This window comes from Schistocerca serialis, chromosome 3 (genome assembly GCF_023864345.2).
Source record: "Schistocerca serialis cubense isolate TAMUIC-IGC-003099 chromosome 3, iqSchSeri2.2, whole genome shotgun sequence".
Taxonomy (NCBI): Eukaryota; Metazoa; Arthropoda; class Insecta; order Orthoptera; family Acrididae; genus Schistocerca; species Schistocerca serialis.
This window is the reverse complement of record NC_064640.1, coordinates 460,563,162-460,585,555: the sequence shown is the minus strand read 5'-3', so window position 1 is coordinate 460,585,555 and position 22,394 is coordinate 460,563,162. Positions and strand designations below refer to the sequence as shown.

The 22,394-nt window shown below is 45.5% G+C and overlaps 1 protein-coding gene across 1 annotated transcript in view; it reads right to left on the bottom strand.

Annotated features, from left to right (window-relative positions):
• The window catches only part of LOC126470362 (U-scoloptoxin(01)-Er1a-like), a 98,235-nt gene that overhangs the window by 16,866 nt on the left and 58,975 nt on the right, over positions 1-22,394 (bottom strand). The window contains exon 2 of the mRNA XM_050098160.1: positions 14,231-14,415. Within this exon, the coding sequence (XP_049954117.1) occupies positions 14,231-14,415 (185 nt within the window). The remainder of the gene's footprint in view (positions 1-14,230; positions 14,416-22,394) is intronic.

Below are 22,394 nucleotides of genomic sequence, written 5' to 3'. Positions count from 1 at the left end.
TAGAAAGATTTAAGTGTTCGTTTTTCTCAAGCGCTCTTCGAGAGCGGAATGATAGAGAAACTACTTGAAGGTGATTTGATGAACCTGTCGGGAATTGCAGAGTAATCATGTAGACGTAGATGTAGATCGCTTTGTGCGCATTGTACTGCTGGCAAGATGTGTTTTTAGGAGGATTAGATGTTTACACAAGATTTGTAAATCATCTTGACGAATGTTGGAAATTGCAGACATCCTACAGCGTCCCAGATCTGTTCAGATTAGACGAATTTATCGGTTATATCATTGTGGTTCCTTGAAGAAGGTCACTACAGATGTATACCCTTGTCAGCGTGAGCCACCCTTTTGTCTCTAATGATATCGATGTAAACGATATTTTAAACTCCAGTCATCCTCCTAATAAACAAAAAATGACCTGGTATTATGGATAGTAGTGTATTTTTAAGTGATTTTTTAGCTATTCCTTACACAAATTTTTAAATGTTTTACGTTGCAAATAGGAGCTCTAACACTTATAGCGGAGTTTTTATGGTACTGCGTTCTGAAGCTGAAAATCAGGTTCACCTGTGAGTTATGGATTTCAATGTCACGGTAAGGAAGATGAACATAGGTACTTTATGGAGAGACCTTTGAGAGTAGATCTTGATATTGTCTTGTTTATGACAGTGAATGCAACGTGCTGTTCATGATTTTGGTCACTTGATTTTTCTAAGATCCAAGTAGTGTGGAAGTCTTGTACCCTCATGAGCTGCAAATAGCCCTAGACATGGTAGAGTAGGCCTTTCAATTGATAAGTGTTACAGGCTTGCAATTGAAGATAATCGGCAACCCAGTACACCCATTTGGAAATGTCGCGTAAGTTGTGCAGTGAGTTAACTGCCAACCATAGGCACTGCATGTTTCCATAGGATTACTAAATCATTTCTGATAAATTCAAGTATGGTTCCCTCAATAACCCGCTTGCTTTGGATGTCTTTTGCTGGCCAAGGTTACAGAGGACTGTGATAAACGAGGGTCTGCTGCTACGGCCTATACAACACTCCACATAACAGCTTAGGATTGTCGGTATATCATGCACGCTGTTCTGGAGCAGTTCCACAGCGGGTTCTTCCGAAGGTATGTGGCGTTGTCGTTTACATATAACTCCCGTAAATTACAGGTGCAGAGCTCACGTTCAATAACGTCCATGATGCGTTCAGATCAGAGGAATTTGATAACTACAACATCAATGTGAATGCTCCTCAACACTTTGCAGCACGATTTAAGCCTTATGCCACAGAAAATTATCATGACGCTTGTTGAGGAGGTCCTCACAATAGTAGAATATTTAATGTGAAATGACTGTATGTGGGGACTTGAGAAATTCTACAAGCGTGCTAGGTTGTAGGACATTGTGTTCTGCACTTCTTGTCAGACAGTCGAGCAGCATGAATTGTGACGCATGGATGCTCTGTGTTAAGAGGCAACTTGCGTATAGGACTGGCACCAGAAAGCACCCGAAGTGCGGACGCGTGTGTCATCAGCACAGTGTTTTGCGGTGACCATGTCCGGCTGGCAGGAGCCAGTGGTGCGGAAACTCTCTGAAAGACGGGGCAGCCTGGAAGCACTCTTCGGTGCAGTGTTTGTTACAGTAAAGCCACGGTTGTTCACATGCTATCTCAGCAATGGTGACAGTTGTTTAAACATTAAGTATGAGCATAGCAAAGGTGGACTTAAATTTAGAGCAAGTCAACTCTGACTTTCGAACGTAGGGTAACTGGTATGGGGTAAAGTGTTTAAATGTGACGTCAGATGGTAGGGGAATTTTTGAAACACACCTGCCGCGCTGTTTTTAAACTAAGTCAAGTGAACTGGAACGTCATAGGGAAACACATGATATTTGAATTTCTCGTCATTTTCAAATTAACACAAGCGACCTGGCGACCATGCAGCCTGCCCTCATATCCTCTGGTCTGCCATTTTGGATTGTGATATTACTGCGCTGAGGAAAACGCAGGAAATCTGAAACCCATGCCACCTGCACCCGAATCCACAACTTCATTATCTTCGTTCGCCATGTAGTGTTTTTATGAATTTCACACCAACAGGACAATGCCTATACTGGCTTTTTTGAATTTCGGCCATCTTACACTGGACTCGTAGAGGTGACATCATAGGAGTGGGGAAAACGCTATATTGTTTGAAAACTACGACAAATTATGAATATCCTGCCATTTTATACATAGGGTAATAGGCACATTTCGAATTTCTGTCCTCATTTTTTTCTATTTTCCACCATTTTACGTACAGAGCGATTTTCCTATATCAGAGAGATGGACGGGAGAAATCTGGCAACAGCACATGATGTCATAGGGGTGAGGAGGAAATCGGGCAACAATACAGACTGAAAACTTACCGATATAGCCCGACAACTCATTTTTCTAATGCTTTGGAGAGGTACAACGGTGTTACTACTGACATTATTGTGCAGATTGGGTACGATTTTCGGTCATATCTGGTAGTAATTGAGGGAATTCTGACTGCATGACAGCACATCAGGGACATCCTGTGTCCTGATGTGCTACCTCTGATGGGACAGTATAGTGGTGCCATTTTTGAACAAGACAATGCTCGTCCACTCATGGCATCTATCCCTATGAACTGTCTGCGTGATTCTGAGGTGCTCCTGTGGCCACCAGTATCCCTAGATCAGTCGTCGATAGAACATGTGTGGTACCAGCTTGGAGGCCATCTCGATCCCAGTGCCATTGCTCACAATATCAAGAACCATTTACAACAGTTGATGCCCACTTGTCTCAGGAGAGAAAACAACGGCTTTATGTCACCATTCGCAACCGAATCAGTGTAGACATTCACGCCAAGTGGAGTGCAATGTCATACTGATAAGCAGACTCACACTCTCAAGGTCATTGTAAATTTGACTCGATTTTGTAACCACTGAAATGACATTACATATTCCCTAGACCGGAAAAGTTTAATTTCGTTTCCCCTTTCCTTTTTGGGTGCTTCATTATTTTTGTCAGGCAGTGTATGTTTTGCCACGTAGGCACGGAATTTGCTATAGCCCGCCATTCCATAAAGAGAGGTCATCTTTTATGGTCCCCTGTAATGCCCGTGTTTTATTAGGAGCGCAAAAGACAGGTTTTATTCAGTGCTTTTCCAGTATGTGCCTGATGTTTTCCAGTAGGATGCCGGTGTACAGTATAAAGAAAATGGGTCTGCCTCTTTCTCCATAACTTCGTCTATTCTACAGGTTCTACTGTAGTGGTAGGGGCACAGAGAGCATCTGATCTGTCATCTCGATTAGTCGTATTTCCACAACACTGAAGATGCTGTTTATACATCCATTTATAAAATATTACAAGCCTTAAATAATAAAATATCGCCGTTGGAAATTTTTGTGGTCTTTATGAGGCATTTAATTGTACAGGTCATAGAATGAAATTTTCACTCTACAGCGGAGTGGAAGGCAGGAGACGAGGTACTGGCGGAATTAAGGCTGTGAGGACGGGGCGTGAGTCGTGCTTGGGTAGCTCAGTCGGTAGAGCACTTGCGCGTGAAAGGCAAAGGTGCCGAGTTCGAGTCTCGGTCCGGCACACAGTTTTTATCCGCCAGGAAGTTTTGTATAGGTCATGTTACACTCTTAGAGAAATTCAAGTATCATGGAAGCACTGGTTTTACACACAACTGATTTGAATTGTACTTAAAAACAGAATGCAAAACGTTGTGCTGGATAATTAAAACAATGTTGGAAGGTTAGAATTTCCTTTTATTGGCCGAGAAAAACCAAAATCAGAAAGTGAGTCCCACAGCGTTCAATTAGGGGTCCGCTCGTTTTCTTCATATATGTGAATGACCTTCCACTTAAGTTTCAAAAAACGGAATTGTTACTTTTTGCAGACGATGCTAATGTTGCAGTAGATACCATACTACCATAGCCAGGGCACCATGATGGGGTCACCGGCGACAGATGCAGCGCCTCTTCGACCGCCAATGCAGGCCCTCAGGCTCGGACCATATACGGAGCGGCCTGGGAGAGGAAAGTGTGTAAGTCGGCCGTGCGCCCCCTAGAGGTCAGTTATTCAGCACACCTGATGATGAAGACATATCTGATAGCCGAAATATTGTGCCTAATGGACACTATAAACTTGAAGTACACTCTTGGACTGTTCGATGAATTAATAATTACTTTCCCTGTTGAATATGCTGAAGTATTGAAGTGGTGGAACGAAGGCCAGTTTTTCTCTTTAGTACAGCTCTGACAAATATCGGTACGCCGTATCGAATGGATCATTCACATTGTACAAAGTAAACATGCTGAATCCATTCTATGGTGGGTAATGTCAGACATATATTAAAACTCAGATTGGACCATTACATTATCTAGAAATAAGTTACATGTCCGATACTCCATCAACGATTGATGGTTTATATCTGCCTGAATGACTTATTAGGATCCTGTGTGTAGATGACGCTCCATGATTCAAAAGCTTGACATGACTCGTTGTGGTACACCAGCAACCCTCCACACCAACTTCAAAATCTATGGCATGGTGGGCAAGCTAGCTGTCTAGGGAATCCAGCTGCCAGGATTGGAATAATGTCGATAGATCGTTGAGTGCATGAGTACAGTCCACTGCAGAGGTGAAATGGATTATCCCATGTCATAACAAAACCAGACTATAAGAACTTGTCGCTTGAGCCTAGCAGTATCTTGTTTTCAAGTGCTGCCTTCAGCAAGGCCTACTCTGTGCCATTCAGTGGTCCTATTTAGGCCATTCGGCTTTGTCTACATCTAGCTGCATCATCTGCCAGCTGCTGGCCTATGAGTCGCTGCTACATCTGATGCTACGGGGCATGAGCTGGGACCAATAAGAGGGGCCACCTTGTGGGATGACCTCAGCTGGTTTCTGGGCATCTTCAAGAGGTCCTGGGTTTGGGTCCAGTACACCAGTGCACCTTGCGACTAGTCAACTGCCGGGACAGTATGGCCGTTTTATACCTGAGCCTGCTGATTCTGTAACCCTGATGTCAGCCTGACCGCTGCGAGGAAGTCAGCCATCCTTCGCTTTCGCCTGATGTGATCCAAGCACGTGGATGGTTACTTTGCTGAGGTAGTCTCTGTTGGCTGGGGGTCAAAGGACGCCACCGAGTCACCACCTTCAAGTCAGCCTACTAGCGTCTCATTAAATAAACTGGTGGTCCATGTTCCCATCTGGCGAAGCAGCAGACTCTTGTGTCCATCTCAGCAAAAAAAAAAAAAAAAAAAAAAAAAAAAAAAAAAAAAAAAAAAAAAAAAAAAAAAAAAAGAGCCATAAGCCAGGTGATGAAAAACACCTCAATATCTAGGTGATCTTGCACTAGAAGACGTATTGAGTTCGGTGTATCGGAGAAGACGCCACCTTGGACCTCTGCGAGGAGAAGTTGCCTTACTGTTAGAACACGGCCAGGGCTGTGAAGGTGCTGACACGACGGGTAAGATGGACCAATGCTGTCAACAGTCATGCGTTATGCCTTGATCCTGTTGTTTCAGAAACGGTAGCGGACCAGGCTTTCGTACACACAGTGTAACAGAGTGACGCTTTCAAAATTTGGGATATTGTAGAGGTGACATTCAGAACGTTTTGATATAAGGAACCTATAGCGAGAATTGCGAAATTAAGTTTTTACAGCAGTAGGAGATATTTGACCTATCACTTTGTTAAGTACCCTTCCATCCACGGACGTTATGTTATTGCTGCGAATGGAAGATTGTAATCACATAACTACAGTGGTCTGTCTAAAGCCAGTGTACCGGAAGTTGTGTCTGTTGTAGTTTTCGTCCTCCAGTCCACTCACTTCACCCACTGGCGCTGTGTTGCAAACATACAGTTAGTCAATGTGATACAGTGTACAGTTGTCTGCTTATGTGGTTATGGTCCGTACTGTAGTTAATTTCCGACTTCATGGAGGGTAGGTAATTTACACATTTGGAGAGCTTGCTAATCTGCATTTTTGTTATGGCGAATCTCTCGGGAATGCCCGTGCAGCTTTTAGGTTGTACACAGGAAGGTACCCAAACATACGACTTCCTAGCATCCCATTATTCGTTAGAGTTGATCGTCGACTGAGGAAGAGAGGAGCCGTGTCAGGTGATACACAACAGGAAGGCACTAGGGGGACACGATCCGCTGAATTTGAGGAAGACGTGATGGAACATTTAGCTACCACTTCACGCGGAAGCACACGTTTAATTGCCCACGCAATGCACGTAGATTACATGAGTGTCTGTTGGGTTTTTCATGATGCGCTTCTACATCCATTCCCTTGATCACCCAGTCTAAACTATGGATCAGCCTGAGTTTGAACCTTGGCAGCAATTCTCACAGTTGTTCCTTCGATAGTGTGCCGCTGCCCCACTTTCCCAGACCTCGTGCTGTTTAGCGATGAGTCAAGGAAGGGTATTTTTAATTCCCACAATATCCAGCAATGGACTGTTGATAATCCACGCACTATCCTTATGAGAAGTTACCCGGTGTGATTATCAGTAAACAATTGAGCTGTAGTTCTTGAGGATCACCTTCTTGAGCCACACGTCTTACCAGATCGTTTGAATGGTTCACATTATTTGCACTTTCTGGAGTATGCCTTCCCTGAATTCCTGGAGGACGTTCCCTTTGCAATTACGTGGCAATTTGGTCGTCAGGCCAGAGCATACCCAACACACAACTTCAGACAGAGAGTAACTAGAAGCGGACGTGCAATTCCTTGGCCTTCGTGCTCCCCTACAACGAACCCCCCGCCCGTGTCACGCCATCTCTAGAATATATCCTCTGGGGTATTAAGTGCCTTGTGTATTCAACATTAATAGGAAAAGTTAGTGAGCTTATTGAGCATCTTTACACCATCTGATACCATCAGAGGGGAGTGTGGAATCTGACAGAGAATCAGACAAAACGTAGTTCGTCATTGCACACTAGGTAAGGAAGTTGATCAGCACATTGAACATTTACTCTAAAGTAGTGAAGCCAATGATTTACAGTATCTGATTGTACTGTACTGTTTCGCCAGTAAAATTTTTCCAAACCACAGTAGTCTGGTTTTTCATTTAGCTTACTAAGTGTATAGTAAGTGCATAGTTATGCAGAAACTTTTATTTCACATTTATGGCTATAGGTTCCTTATACAAACGTTTCGAATTATATCTACAATTTTTAAAACATCATTTTGTTAAACCTTGTATACCGCTAGCTTTAGTCAAGCATCAGGGAGTCACGACCAGGGCCCAGCTATGAGTGGAGGTCTTACGCTAGTCTATGGTTCAAGATGGGTCAGCAAGCTGCCACCACCGACCATTGCCTCCATTTGCTGCAGCCTTTCTATCAGCATTAAGTCTAAATGTTGCTGACTTTGTGCCTTCCGACCTGTGCGCCACATGCTGGCTAGCCTCCAACTGCTGTTGGCCGCAAATTCGAGGTCCAGGGTTCAGCGTAAACCATCAAACCGTTCCTGTCCGTCACTGCCTGTATGAGCAAACGTTGTATCCGTTGTCACCGCGTATGACATATAACGTTGTTTCTGTCAGTAACCGCCAGTGTCGTCAAACACTTCCTGGTTGTTTTCTCTTGTGCCGGCACACATCACCACTGTGAGCCACTGCCATCCGCACTGGGATCCAAAGTTTGATTTTGCACGCACAGCGTGTCCTGAACCGAGTTGTGCATGCGTGCCAGACGGTGAAGCTAACTACACCGGCTGACTTCCGCTGCCTTGCGTTTGGTCCTGTCAGCGACATGGCGGACTGCTGACCACGCTGCTTTCCCAAGCCGCTGTCCGTTGCTCAGGGCGGCGCCGCACTCTGACATGACAAGAGCCTGCTTGATAACCTAAGAACGCCGGTGCCTTGGAAGGAGCTGATCGCCGCCCTGCACTATCACGATTGTTGTAGTTTGCTATGGAATAAAGATAATACTAATAATACTTAACATTACTCTTTTCATAGCGGAACACTGGTCGACCACCTGATCCACGTGCCACACCACCACAACCACGCCTCGCGTGGAGAGCTACAGGCCTGCCTGACTGCTAGCAGTCCAGTTTCACCAGCGTCTATAGAGGTCTCAGAAGTATTGCTGCCATGGACGACTGGATCAAGTATAACATCACCAGCTCTAGCTTGCAGCATCAAGAATGCTTGGGGAGAGTGAATTCATTGTTTCTCCCTATCCTGTTTCGTGTCTGGTGACGAATAACAAGACATCATAGAAACACGATGGTGGAATCTATGAATTCAGAAGAAACTGCCCATCTGTCACTATTCCGTGGAATGAAAAGGAATACTTAAAACTTCTGTTTTCATGACGAAATGATGCTCAATCATGTGGTAACCACCTGCATACCACTGCAATCTTGTGTAGGGCTGCGAGCTATACGCCTATCTCACCACTAGCAGTCCAGCTGCAGTCACCCACCGTAGAGGTCATCCACCCTGACCTATATAAAAAATGATGTTTTTAATGAACCACTTCTGATTCCACAACAGCTAAGGAATTGGTAGTATGCACTCATCGACTTGGGTATCATCCTAAAAATAATAGTTCTGCATTTACTGAACTGCGGCAGGCTAATCTGTATGCCAATTTCATTTCCTTTTTCATTTAATGTTGTGCTGAACTCACTCGTTGTTGGAAGGTTTTCGTGTGCATGAGAAAGCACAGTGCGTAGGATGTGATACGACCGGATACGGAATGTGGAGATAAAAACGAATCTTTGGTGAGAGAGCAGGCTGGTAGCTGAGATGCTGCCTTCATGGAAGTGAGGATGTCAGAGAACAGCATGGGGTAGGGGTTATTGTGTATCTTTTGCCCCGGCATGCCCAGTGGCTGAAATAAGGCTAGGGAGCAGCAGGAGAGCGCAGCTTTTTCGTGTTTTTCAAGTGGTCTTTGCAGATAGCCATACGACGCTTTTTGGAAGAAAACACAGCCTACAGAAATGATGGCCTAGCTTCGTGCATTGCTCTCTGAATTTCAGGGGGCTTTTAATGCAAGGCTAGTTGCTGCTCACGAAAATGTGCCATTGGTACTTTACTCAGTGACATCACGGAGACACCGCTGAAGCAGAAATTTTTTAGTTATAGGAGGGAGTTTTGTGGTGTGATTGGCAACAAATGCGACGCATGCAGGATTCAAAACATAGAAAATGCCTCGCTATTGGACCACTATTTTCTGCATCTTACACCACTGGCGAGCAGGCACAGTTTCGCGGGAAAAGAAAGCTGGGCGTTAGAATCCATGAAAAAGTCTAGGGGATTACTTCTGAAGACGTGGAGGAGCGCACTGCTTAAGATTTTTTCAGAAGACGTGCAAGTATTCTTCATGTAGACGGACTTCTTCGGAGAACGCAGTAGTGTTCGGACTTTTTAGAAGATGTGGTAGAGTTCGCACAGAGATTTTCATACACAGACGTTACAAGTGCGGATATTGAGTTATCACGGATGTGTACCTGTGCGCATCTTGTGCATGTCAGCTGCGTACGTGGGAGAGAGAGATCAGCGCCACATAGCAAACGAGCCGGCAATGCAGCTGGACCAGTAACAACACACCCTCGTCTTCAAAAAATGGCTCTGAGCACTATGGGACTTAACATCTGAGGTCATCAGTCCCCTAGACTTAGAACTACTTAAACCTAACTAACCTAAGGACATCACACACATCCACGCCCGAAGCAGGATTCGAACCTGCGACCGTAGCAGCAGCGCGGTTCCGGACTGAAACACCTAGAACCACTCGGTCACAGCGGCCGACACCCTCGTCTTCAAACAAGAGCCATGCGCACGACGGCAGTGTTTATCGCGGCGTTCGTGCATCATTATGGTGAGCAAAAATAGCAGCACCGATAGCTAGGGCATTCGTGGACCTCACTTGCATTTCTGTCTCAAATTCACCTTGGTATGTCCGTTTTGCAATTAGTCACCTGGTCTAGAGTCACTGTCATGTAGAATTCACAAGCCTTGCAGTTCACCTTTTTATCGATATTACAGTCAGGAAGGCTTACTTTCTCGTTCAATCGAGTAACACTGCTACTCAATTAAAGCCATTAATTAGATTTCTAGCTTTTGTGTTTTAAATCAGCGCACATTTTCTCATAGTTTGTGCATACGATTGATGGTTTTGGTGAATAAATCATCGTATTTAAATGATATACTATTTCTGTTACACTCGTTTCACTTAATTATTGTTTGCATAAGTGTCCACTTTAGAGATCTACAGCTTGGGCCATTAAAAATTAGCGTCATCTAGTAAAATTGAGCACATTAAACTCACAGCTTAGATCTTAAAAGCACGGACCTACTCACAATCAATTTTCTGGGTTAGGATAACCTTCCACGCGTGGGGATTTCGCTCCATGATTCTGTTTCGCTGGAGCCAGAAGTGCTGCCAGTGTCATCGAGCGACTTCACGGGTCAGCATCGTCAACGCAGCGTGGTGAGTGACAACAGTGTTTTGGCTGTATTCATTACAGTGGTTGACACTGTCTGGTCGATTAGCTTGGCGAGTTGGGCTGAAGGTTCAATTCGTGAAAGTGGACTCAGGCGACGATTTCAGGGAGTTTAGGGGGAAAACTAAAGAAACAAATGCTAGCTTGCACCCATTTAGTTGTGTGCAGTGTAATTTTCAGGGGCGTAGTGCTCCAAACACTTAAACTACAGTGGAGACCTGTGTTATATATAAAAAGGCCTGAGCTTTCTTCCAGAGAATGTAGAGAGTTTGCAAGGTTGTCATTCAGGCGTAAGGATTAAGAATGGTTTGTGGAGTTTCTAAGTGTTGTTAATATTAAGTCCTTTATTGTGGTATTTTTTGCTATTGATGTAGCTGTATGAGGTGGTGATGTAGCACACTGTACTCGCATTGGAAGGATGACTGTTAAAACCTTGCCCGGCCATCCATATTTGTGTTTTCCATGATTTCCCTTATTTGCCCCAGATAAATACCGAAAACGTTCCTTTGAAAAAGGCACAACTGATTTCCTTCTCCATCCTGTCATTATGCCAGGCTGTCGACGGGATGTTAAACTCTAATCGCTCTTCCTTCATTTCTTCCTATTGATGTAGACACAGGCTTCATAATGAGTAATGGGAAACAAGGGATTACCACTACAGAGGTGTTCCGTGTTTTCTAGGACAAGTGGCGTTTGTGAACAATCCGTTGACAGTTGCAAAGCTGGCTTGTTTGTCAGAGGGGCAATTGTTGGATGTGGGCACGTTATGTTGAGTTGGAGACGCGCGAACGGTTGTGCTGTATTATGAGGAATTAAGAATTGCTCAGACATTTGAAGTGCTGAGGAAAGGCTCGTTGCAGCGTTATAGGAGACAAAATAGTTGTAGATTTTATCGGGAGCAATTAACTACTGCATAACAAAGAGTGGGCGAATCTACAGAAAGTTTCGCGGATAGAATAAGGAAAATCAGTGTCAATAGATATGAGTCGACTGTAAGTGATCACACGAGTAAGATACTTCTGCAGGAAGCAGAACAAAGAGCGTTTGACACATACTATGGGTGTTACCTTCCGATGTATCGATGAAGGTAGGAGCTGAATTTTCGGAAGACTGCGGGTGCATTAGAAACGGCAACAGCCATAGTAGAAATAGACACAGTGACTCGTGTCCGCGATAGAAGTGTTTCCTTCCGCTGACGTCAGATGTTACCATCGTCGCTACATACTACGGGCTTCCCATTAGTCAATGAGTAGAAAATGTGCAAAGGTGCCCAGACGATAGTTTTTAAGGTGGGAGGACTAGATATGGGGTACAGAGTATTTTCGATTGAAAGACTAATGGTGACTTTGTGATTGGAATGTACCCGTACGTAAAGTGCTGTTCCAACACTTAAAAACCTGCGTCATACCGTGTTTTAAAACATTTTGTTGAAAAATAAAATATTTTTTTCCTTTCTCTGAGAGCTAAGAGGGTGCCTCCTCCCCTCACCCCCACCCTTGTCCCAAGGCGCCCTTGAAAATGTGGAAGGGCAGGATATCGAGAATGGGACTGTAGGCAGTATAGGGGACATGAGGGGACATGACAGGACGACACGGAATGGGAATAACCTGGCATTAGACCATACTGAGGTCTCTTGGGCCAGAGTGACGCTCCCAGTAAATTCTAGCATAACTGAATCGAGTGCAGAGGAGGAATTTTGCTTAAATTGCGTAATGGATGGAAGGAAACACAACTTTTTATTGGAAACAGGTGCGAACATGTCTGTGGTAAGACCGTATTTGATGGGAAAGAGAAGATTAGACCCACCATGGTATAATTTATGAGGAGTGGGTGGTAATGATGTGCATTCGCTGGGATCGGCGATATTCGGTTTCCTTTTGGGGGCAACATTAATGGGAGTGTTCCAAGTTTTGTCTCGTATAGGTGATGGCAACAACATGATATTACGGTTAGAGTCGTCTTACATCAGCAGTGATAGGTGTCAGTAAGTCACATTCATGTACGACATTCCTAAACATGGGCCATGGGTAAAATTTGAGTCGAATTGTATGGGGACTAGATCGATATGTTGTGGGTCCGCTCACATGTCGCTAAGGTTGTTTCGAGAACGCTGCTGAAGTTTAGCCCAATATGGTCCAGGTTGGACAGCTGGAGCATGGTCTACACTTTGGCCTCCAGGATCAGGTAGCCTCTGTCCTCTGTTTTTTCTACGTGGAGTCCTATCAGAAGAGAACAGTACAGTACTACCGTTGATGAGGTTGAAGTGGAGCAGCGAACTTGTTAATCTATACGAGATGATCCAAGGGTGCTTGGAAGGGCCGGCCGGTGTGGCCTTGCAGTTCTAGGCGCTTCAGTCTGGAACCGCGTGACCGCTACGGTCGCAGGTTCGAATCCTGCCTCGGGCATGGATGTGTGTGATGTCCTTAGGTTGGTTAGGTTTAAGTAGATCTAAGTTCTAGGGGACTGATGACCTCAGATGTTAAGTCCCATAGTACTCAGAGCCATTTGAACCCATTTTTTTGCTTGGAAGGTTTCACAATTCACTGTAGAGACGACTGGGGTATTGCATCTAAATACGAGGACGACATACAATAGCACAGTAAACTGTAACGCGTAACGGGCTAAAGGAGTATTTCATTTCTTGTTAACGTAGCCCGCGGCTGAAATTTGAACACAATTGATCTAAAAGTTCACATTTCAAACACACTTATACTAACTAGGACAATATTTCATACTCAAATCAGTATCGGATCATAACCATACATTCAAAATTACCTCCCAAATAGCTCGTTTGCGGGGCCACGTTTGTTGGAACGTTTTGTTTTCTATTACCGTGTTATTTATCCTGTGTTAATTTTTGCTATTAATTATGATACACCTGGCAACGAAATAAGCATTCAACTTTGTCCAATAATTTAAAACTTTCGTGTGTCAAATACAAGGATAAGAGTGATCCGAGATTGTCAGGCAACATACGAGGAGCGTTGAATAACTAATGCTACAATTTTTTTCCCTCTGCCAATTTCGGTTGAAAAAATACTGAATCTGTATCTGAGATCGAGGAATATACCCACTTCAGTCTCTGTTGCTTCATGAAGTTACGATAGATGGCAGCGCTACACGTAGCCCTCAAATTGGCGTCCGTAACTTAGGTGCGTTCCAAGCAGAGAGCTGCTGTCTCTGAGATTTTATTTATTTTTTAATCGGAAACAAGAGTATCATATATAATCACAAGCGCTTGCAGAATGTCTACGGAGACTTGGCAGTGAACAAAAGCACGATAAGTCTTTGGGCGACGCGTCCGTGACCATCGCAACAAGGTCGCGCTAACTTGTCCGATCTCCCGCATGCAGGTCGGTCGCACACATCTGTGACTCCTGCAGTGTCAGGACGTGCGGACACTCTCATTGGAGACGATCGACGGATGACAATCAAACACCTCATTGCTCAACTGGATGTCTCTGTTGGTAGTGCTGACACATTCGTCCACCAGTTGGGGTACTGAAAGCAACGTAAGAGCATCGGTGCAGAATTGCTTGCGTCTTACGAGGCTGAAACGGAGGTTATGTTGATAAATAGGTGTTTGCAGCCAAAAGAGTGCGGAATACTACAGTATATTGGAATCGTGAATAAAACCAACCTGCTTTCAGAAAAAAATAAATGTGGTGCATTAGTTACTGAACGCCCCTCATAAGACTGAGGTGGCAGGATTTCTTTGGATACAAAACTAGGCAAAGTGGATCAGCGTCTCGTTTACCTGGCAGGCAGCATCGACGTCTGCATAGAGCCCCCAGGAGCGGCCGGCGCAGGAGAAGGCGGTGTGCGGCGGCGAGTGCAGCTGCGGGTAGAGTGGCGGGTCGCGCGGCAGGTGCAGCTCGTGGTAGGGGTCGCGCGGGGCCGGCAGCGGGAACAGGATCGACACGCCGCCCAGCACCGCCGGCGCTGCACACAGACGTTAGCACTCAGCCACTAGCGTGGTAGGTCATGTGCATTGCTAACTGTAGTAATGTAAACTTGGGAACGTCAAAAGAAAAACGCCAGCAACGATAGTAAATCACGAAATTTTACTTGCTGTGCGTATGCAATATAGCAATAAGAATACTTGATTGAATTTGTAAGTGGTTTAGGGGTATACAGTGTGAGAAATGTAGAGCACACAGCTACCAGCTCTGGTAGCAACAGTGAAATGGCAGGGCATGAGCTTGGACGACAGATATAACTACACTACTGGCCATTAAAATTGCTCCACCACGAAGATGACGTGCTATAGACGCGAAATTTAACCGACAGGAAAAATATGCTGTGATATGCAAATGATTAGCTTTTCAGAACATTCACACAAGGTTGGTGCCGGTGGCGACACCTACAACGTGCTGACATGAGGAAAGTTTCCAACCGATTTCTCATACACAAACAGCAGTTGACCGGCGTTGCCTGGTGAAACGTTGTTGTGATGCCTCGTGTAAGGAGGAGAAACGCGTACCATCACGTTTCCGACTTTGATAAACGTCGGATTGTAGCCTATCGCGATTGCGGTTTATCGTATCGCGACATTGCTGCTCGCGTTGGTCGAGATTCAATGACTGATAGCAGAATATGGAATCGGTGGGTTCCGGAGGGTAATACGGAACGCCGTGCTGGATCCCAACGGCCTCGTATCATTACAACAGTCGAGATGACAGGCATCTTATCCGCATGGTTGTAACGGATCGTGCAGCCACGTCTCGATCCCTGAGTCAACAGATGGGGACGTTTGCCAGACAACAACCATCTACACGAACAGTTCGACGACGTGTGCAGCAGCATGGACTATCAGCTCGGAGACCATGACTGTGGTTACCCTTGACGATAAATCACAGACAGGAGCGCATGCGATGGTGTACTCGACGACGAACCTGGGTGCATGACCGAGCGAGGTGGCGCAGTGGTTAGACACTGGACTCGCATTCGGGAGGACGACGGTTCAATCCCGCGTCCGGCCATCCTGATTTAGGTTTTCCATGATTTCCTTAAATCGGTCCAGGCAAATGCCGGGATGGTTCCTTTGAAAGGGCACGGCCGACTTCCTTTCCCATCCTTCCCTAATCCGATAAGACCGATGACTTCGCTGTCTGGTCTCCTTCCCCAAACAACCCAACCCAACCCAACCCTGGGTGCACGAATGGCAAAACGTCATTTTTTCTGATGAATCCAGGTTCTGTTTACAGCATCATGATGGTCGCATCCGTGTTTGGTGACATCGCGGTGAACGCACATTGGAAGCGTGTATTCGTCATCGCCATACTGGCGTATCACCCGGCGTGATGGTATGGGGTGCCATTGGTTACAGGTCTCGGTCACCTCTTGTTCGCATTGACGGCACTTTGAACAGTGGACGTTACATTTCAGATGTGTTACGACCCGTGGCTCTATCCTTCATTCGCCCGCATCTCGTGGTCGTGCGGTAGCGTTCTCGCTTCCCACGCCCGGGTTCCCCGGTTCGATTCCCGGCGGGGTCAGGGATTTTCTCTACCTCGTGATGGCTGGGTGTTGTGTGCTGTCCTTAGGTTAGTTAGGTTTAAGTAGTTCTAAGTTCTAGGGGACTTATGACCACAGCAGTTGAGTCCCATAGTGCTCAGAGCCATTTGAACCATATCCTTCATTCGATACCTGCAAAACCCTACATTTCAGTAGGATAATGCACGACCGCATGTTGCAGGTCCTGTACGGGCCTCTCTGGATACAGAAAATGTTTGACTGCTGCCCTGGCCAGCACATTCTCCAGATCTCTCACCAATTGAAAACGTCTGGTCAATGGTGGCAGAGCAACTAGCTCCTCACAATATGCCAGTCACTACTCTTGATGAACTGTGGTATCGTATTGGAGCTGCATGGGCAGCTGTATCTGTACACGTCATCCAAGCTGTGTTTGACTCAATGCCCAGGCGTATCAAGGCCGTTATTACGGCCAGAGGTGGTTGTTCTGGGTACTGATTTCTCAGGATTTGTGCACCCAAATTGCGTGAAAATGTAATCACATGTCAGTTGTAGTATAATATATTTGTCCAATGAATACCCGTTTATCATCTGCATTTCTTCTTAGTGTAGCTACTTTAATGGCCAGTAGTGTATCATTCCATGCTATGACCGTACACAGTGACACCCACAGCATCAGGCCAAGGCTCAGGGCCTGCATGTTGACGATGATCGCAATCTGACGACGTTCGTTCTCCTTTGATACATCGATAGATACATTCACCGTGATGTAGTGCAGAAAACCGGAACTCGTCTGAAAATACGGCCTGGTGCCATGTGTTGTCTTTGGTAACAATGGTTCGTGCCCGATCATCGAAGGTAAGTAATGCTGGGCCTGACTAGTACTTGGATGGGTGACCGTACGAGGAAAACCGGGTACTATTGGTTTTAAAGACATGCAAATCGCCCAGGTGGCATCCATTTGAAAGAGTTGCACCAGAGCGTGGTACCACACGCTTTTTTTTGGGGGGGGGGGGGAATGGCGGGGTGCACCGGTCAGCGAGCCTCGCTTTGCTGCCGCATGGTCGTCTGATGCACCAGACGTCACTGCACTGTCTGTGTGGATACTTGTCTCGCTGCAAACAAGCCCAATGCCTGACAAAATGTGCTGACATGGCTGTACTACTCCACTCGTCCGAGCATAAAAATTATCTGTTCTCCCGGGTGTTAGTCGTGTAAGGCCACTGAGATTATACATGGCGTTAAGTACGGCCTTCCTGAGCCCATCGATTCATTATTCTCATTATTCGCATGCCATCTGTAGGATCCCTTCAAACGCGAGCAGCAATACTGCAGAACTATAAACCAGTCTCGACAGGTCTCAATCCTGCCGCTATCGATTTCCGAAACGTGCTGGTAGACTACCAACATTCAAATGCGATTACTATATGAGAAACCAGCAGCGTAATTTTCCTTATGTACAGACTGACTTTACGCCTGCCTACTGTGTGCGGTTGCTTTTAAAGGTTCATCACTTACATATACAGGGTGGGGCAAATAAAAGTGGTCTGGATGAGTGGATACAAGTGGACGTGAATGTATGCATATAACCAACCGAAAAGTGCACACTACGTATACGCCCGCCATGTGATCTACAGCGGTTCAGGGCGTTGTGAGGGCTGTGGCAGTGTGAGTGGAGCAGTGCAAAGGGGACGATCGTACTCACAGTGGAGTAGCGGGTGTTAATTGTGGAAAGTTACGTGACAACAATGTCGTGAGAATGGTGTGGTCAACTGTTTGCTGAGAAGTTTAATCGTGTCAAAGTTCCAGCAAAGAGTGCCGTACAACGCTTAGTCCAAAAATGGCATCAGACAGGATCTGTTTTGAACAAGCCAAAAAGCATTCCGAAACTTGCCCGAAAACCAGAAAACGTGGCTGCAGTTCACCAGAAAATGCTTCAGAGTCCTACCAAATTAACTCAACGTCTGTTGTAACAGACCACCATATCACGCCGATTGTGTGGACGAATACTCCAACTGGACTTGCACTTGCATCCCTACCGAGAGTCTGTTGCTGATGCAATAAAACCAGCGGATGCTCCTCGGCGCTTCCGCTTTTGTGAGTGGCTGTTCACTAAGATAACAATGAATAGCTTGGACATGGATTTGGTCTTTATGTCTGATGAAGCCTGGTTTCACCTGAGTGGTTATATCAACTCACAGAATCACAGGTTATGTGGAGTGGAGGAGGAAGAAACTACAATTACTTCCAACAGGACGAAGCAGTTGCCCATACAGCCGGCCGCGGTGGTCTAGCGGTTCAGGCGCTCAGTCCGGAACCGCACGACTGCTACGGTCGCAGGTTCGAATCCTGCCTCGGGCATGGATGTGTGTGATGTCCTTAGGTTAGTTAGGTTTAAGTAGTTGTAAGTTCTAGGGGACCGATGACCACAGATGTTAAGTCCCATAGTGCTCAGAGCCATTTGAACCATTTTTGAGTTGCCCATACAGCCGGCCGAACCTTGGAGCACATTCACATAATTCTGACGCCTGACAGAGTTGTTAGAAGTCAGTCTTGTCGCGGCCCTAGCTGGCCATCCAGGTTACCTGATCTGTCAGTGTTCGATTACTTTGCGTGGGGAGCCCTCAAGTCCAAGGTTTACCGCAACAGTCCTCATAGTCTCTAACAACTGCTGCAGAACATTTGGGATGAGACTGCTGCGATTCTAGCAGTCCACCTTCGATCCGCATTCAGCACATTGCTGACCAGCACCAAAATGTGCCAACAGATGAGTGGTGATCTCTTCCAACATCTGCTGTGTAGTCAGGTTGATACTGTATTTCCTTCCCTCTGTTGTGTTTCTTTCTACCCTGGTACTCCGTTCTTTGCGCCACTTTTATTTGCCCCATACAGTACAAGCATGTTGTACGCTTCACGCCAATTTGACGTTTGTTGCAGGTCGCTTCTATGGTATTGCAATTTTAATGGTTAGCCGTAGAGTAGCCCACGAATACAACATCATTAAGTGACAACTGCAATCCGTCAGCTCATACAGATAACTGGGTATAACAGCTTGTGGGGACATGAAATGAAATGATGACATAGGCTCAATATGGTAAGGGAGGTTCATTGGCAGGGTACTGGGAAATTCACTCGTTCTACAAAGGCGACAACTATTGAAACACTTGTGCGTCCCACATAAGAATATTGCTCAAGTGTCTGGGACCCATAAAAAATAGGACTAATGAGGATATTGAACGTATACAAAGAACGGCAGCACTAATGGTCACAGATTTGTTCGACTCAGGGGAAGCGTCGCGGAAATGCCTTGAATTGACTGTTTCTTCAAGACAGATGGAACTTATTCCACGAAAACCTACTTACAAAGATTGAAAAACCAACATTAAGTGAAGAACCTAGGAACATTTTCAACACCATAGGTTTCGCTCTTGTAGGGACCACTAAAATAAGATTAGACTAATTGCGCAGAGAGGCAGGTATGCAGTCACTCATCCCGTGATCAATACGGGAATAAAACGGAAACAAATTCTGACATCTGATACAAAATTAAATATGTCCTGCTATTTACTACACAATGTTTGAAGAAAATTATTTATATTTAGTAGAAAATGAACCAAAACTACGAAATATGCCATCATGCAATAAAGTGAACAGATGAAGTAGTTCTGTCATTTCAACAATCTCCATTCGCCAAAATGTGTCTTTCTTGACATAAGTGGAAATCTCTTTTTTTGGTACGATCAAAAAGTTGATGGGACATAGTTGGACGTCCATTAAAATGTGATGCAGAGCATGATGGCTCCTTATTCTGTTGGAGATCGTGATTTTAGTATCTGAACTCATTCTCTGTGATGATACTCTGCAAAAAATATGGGATTGAGTCACACGCATTATTAGGTGACCAGTGGGTCACGAGAGCAGTGCTGCTAAGCCTCAATAAACCAAGTCGTATGCCTCTGCTCGAAGGTAGACACTGAGAGTTTCTTCAGCCGCCTAGCTGGAAAGGGATTTTTTGCTCCGTAGAAAATGGCTTCTTTTGACAGTGTGTATGAGAGTTGTGCCTGAAGTGTATCTGTTCAGTTTATTTCATTGTAATGGGTATGTGCGTAGTGTAGTCTGACGTTTGTGTTGTATTATAATGGGAGAAAGGACATTGTGGAACACAGTTGTGGCACATGCGCTACTTCTCTTGATTAACACCGAGTGCCCCGTCGTGCTTAATGTTCGGATCCGACTGACGGATCACCATGAACAGTGTCTTATGTCTCTACTCTATAGGAAACTCTGAATCTAATCCAGGTTAAATTTTGATGCGAAAATTTCTTCCAGCAGCAGGTTTTGAACCGGCTACCTCCGACAGGCATGTGATAGCGGAGTCGGCTACGGAGGCGAATTGCTAAGCTGAAGGGGACGACAGAAAGACACTGCCACTTCTTAATGGGTTGGCAAAGGAACCATTACCAAGCGAAGAGCCAACCTGCAGAGAATTGAAGGGTTATTTTGCGTGGCCAATACTTGGTTGGTACCTGAGGCAGGTAGTAGCAGTGTGAGGTGGGTGCGAAAGTTCCACATTTGTCGGCATCGCGGACGCTGTAAATGATGGGACTGCTATGTGCTTTATGGGATATTTTACAGAAAATGAGAGACTTGGAAGACATGTACACTCCAACGTACCATCGCCACTGATTGTCAGTGACCTTCCCTCCCTCTCCCCTCCCATCCTGCGTGACCATTTCCAGGAAGCAGTATTTCCACTAGCAGAGAGTATTAACTTTTTAAACTAGCCGCAATTCATGGGCACACTGTTAGCTCACATTGCGTTACTGTGAGGAGCAATCAAAAAGTTTCCGTTTGAGGGCGTTGCTGCCGTGTGTATGCAACACAGCGTTACTCGGTTGCGGATATACACGCACCGACATGTAGGTAAGGAATCAGTGAGGCAGTCTATCTTTACGACGAGCGTGCAGTAAATAGAGAACGTGAACTATGACGACGTTATTACCATATGTGTCCAGACAGGACTGACGTGCTCTTATTCTTTCCTTGGCTGCTACTACTGAGAACCGGAGTCGAAAGCGTCGGCGATGCAGTGGTATCTCCGTCGTCTCCCCGTCCCAAGAAGTTCAAGAGACAGTCATCTGCTGGAACAGTGATGCTCACCCTATTCATTGATTACCGGGGCCCATTGGTTATTGATATCAAGGATCATGGTGCCTCCATTACTGGACAACGGTAATGAGGAATTCTGGAGAAATTACGGCATGCAATTAAGATGAAACGTCAGGGAAAACTGGGACAACGAGTGATGCTGCTTCATTATAAGGCACGTCCCCGTAAGGCAAATATCGTAACACAAAAGTTACGCCGACTCAAGTTGGAGACACTCTAGCATCAGTATTGTACTCCCGATCTCCCCCCCCCCCATGCCATTATAACGCCTTCGATTCCTTAAAAAAGGTCTTGAAGGGTCGAAGATTCTTGTCGGACTAGGATGTGCCGCAGGCGGTTTCGGACGTCTTCACGAAGCAGGATACGGTGTTTTATCAGACGGCTATCATCAATCTGGTGCGTCGGTTGGATGATTCTCTCGATGCTCACGGCTTTTTTGCCTGACTAGAATACCGATCCTAGACTGTACGGCATTCAAAAAGAAACATTTTGATCGCTGACCGACTACAAGAGATTCTGCGAGTTGTTGACACCAGCTTATGACCCGCGACGTACTCTGACTTTACTCAATTGTATACATTTTGAGTAGCTAACAAGACGTAATTTGCCACCGCCAGCCAACAGTGTAGGTAGGGAACGGACGGTATAGAAGTGTGTCTGCATGAAGAACTATGTACACTATGTTATCAAAAGTATCCGGACAGCCCCAAGAAAATACGTTTTTCATATTTGGTACATTGTGATGCCACCTACTGACAGTTAATCCATATCAGTGACCACAGTAGTAATTAGAAATCGTAAGACAGCAGAATGGGGCGCTCCACGGAACTCACGAACTTCGAACGTGGTCAGGTGATTGGGTGTCACTTGTGTCATACGTCTGTACGTGAGATTCGCGAGATTTCCATACTCCTAAACATACCTAGGTCCACTGTTTCAGATGTGATAGTGAAGTAGAAACGTGAAGCGGCACAAAAGCGTACAGGCCGACCTCGACTGTTGACTGACAGAGACCGTCGATAGTTGAAGAGGATCGTAATGTGTAATAGGCAGACATCTATCCAGACCATCACACAGGAATTCCAAACTGCATCAGGATCCACTGCAAGTACTATGACAGTTAGGCGGGAGCTGAGAAAACTTGGATTTCATGTTAGAGCTGGTAAATGCCAAACGATGCCTCGCTTGGTGTAAGGAGGGTAAACATTGGACGATTGAACAGTCGAAAAACGTTGTGTGGAGTGACGAATCACGGTACACAATGTGGCGATACGATG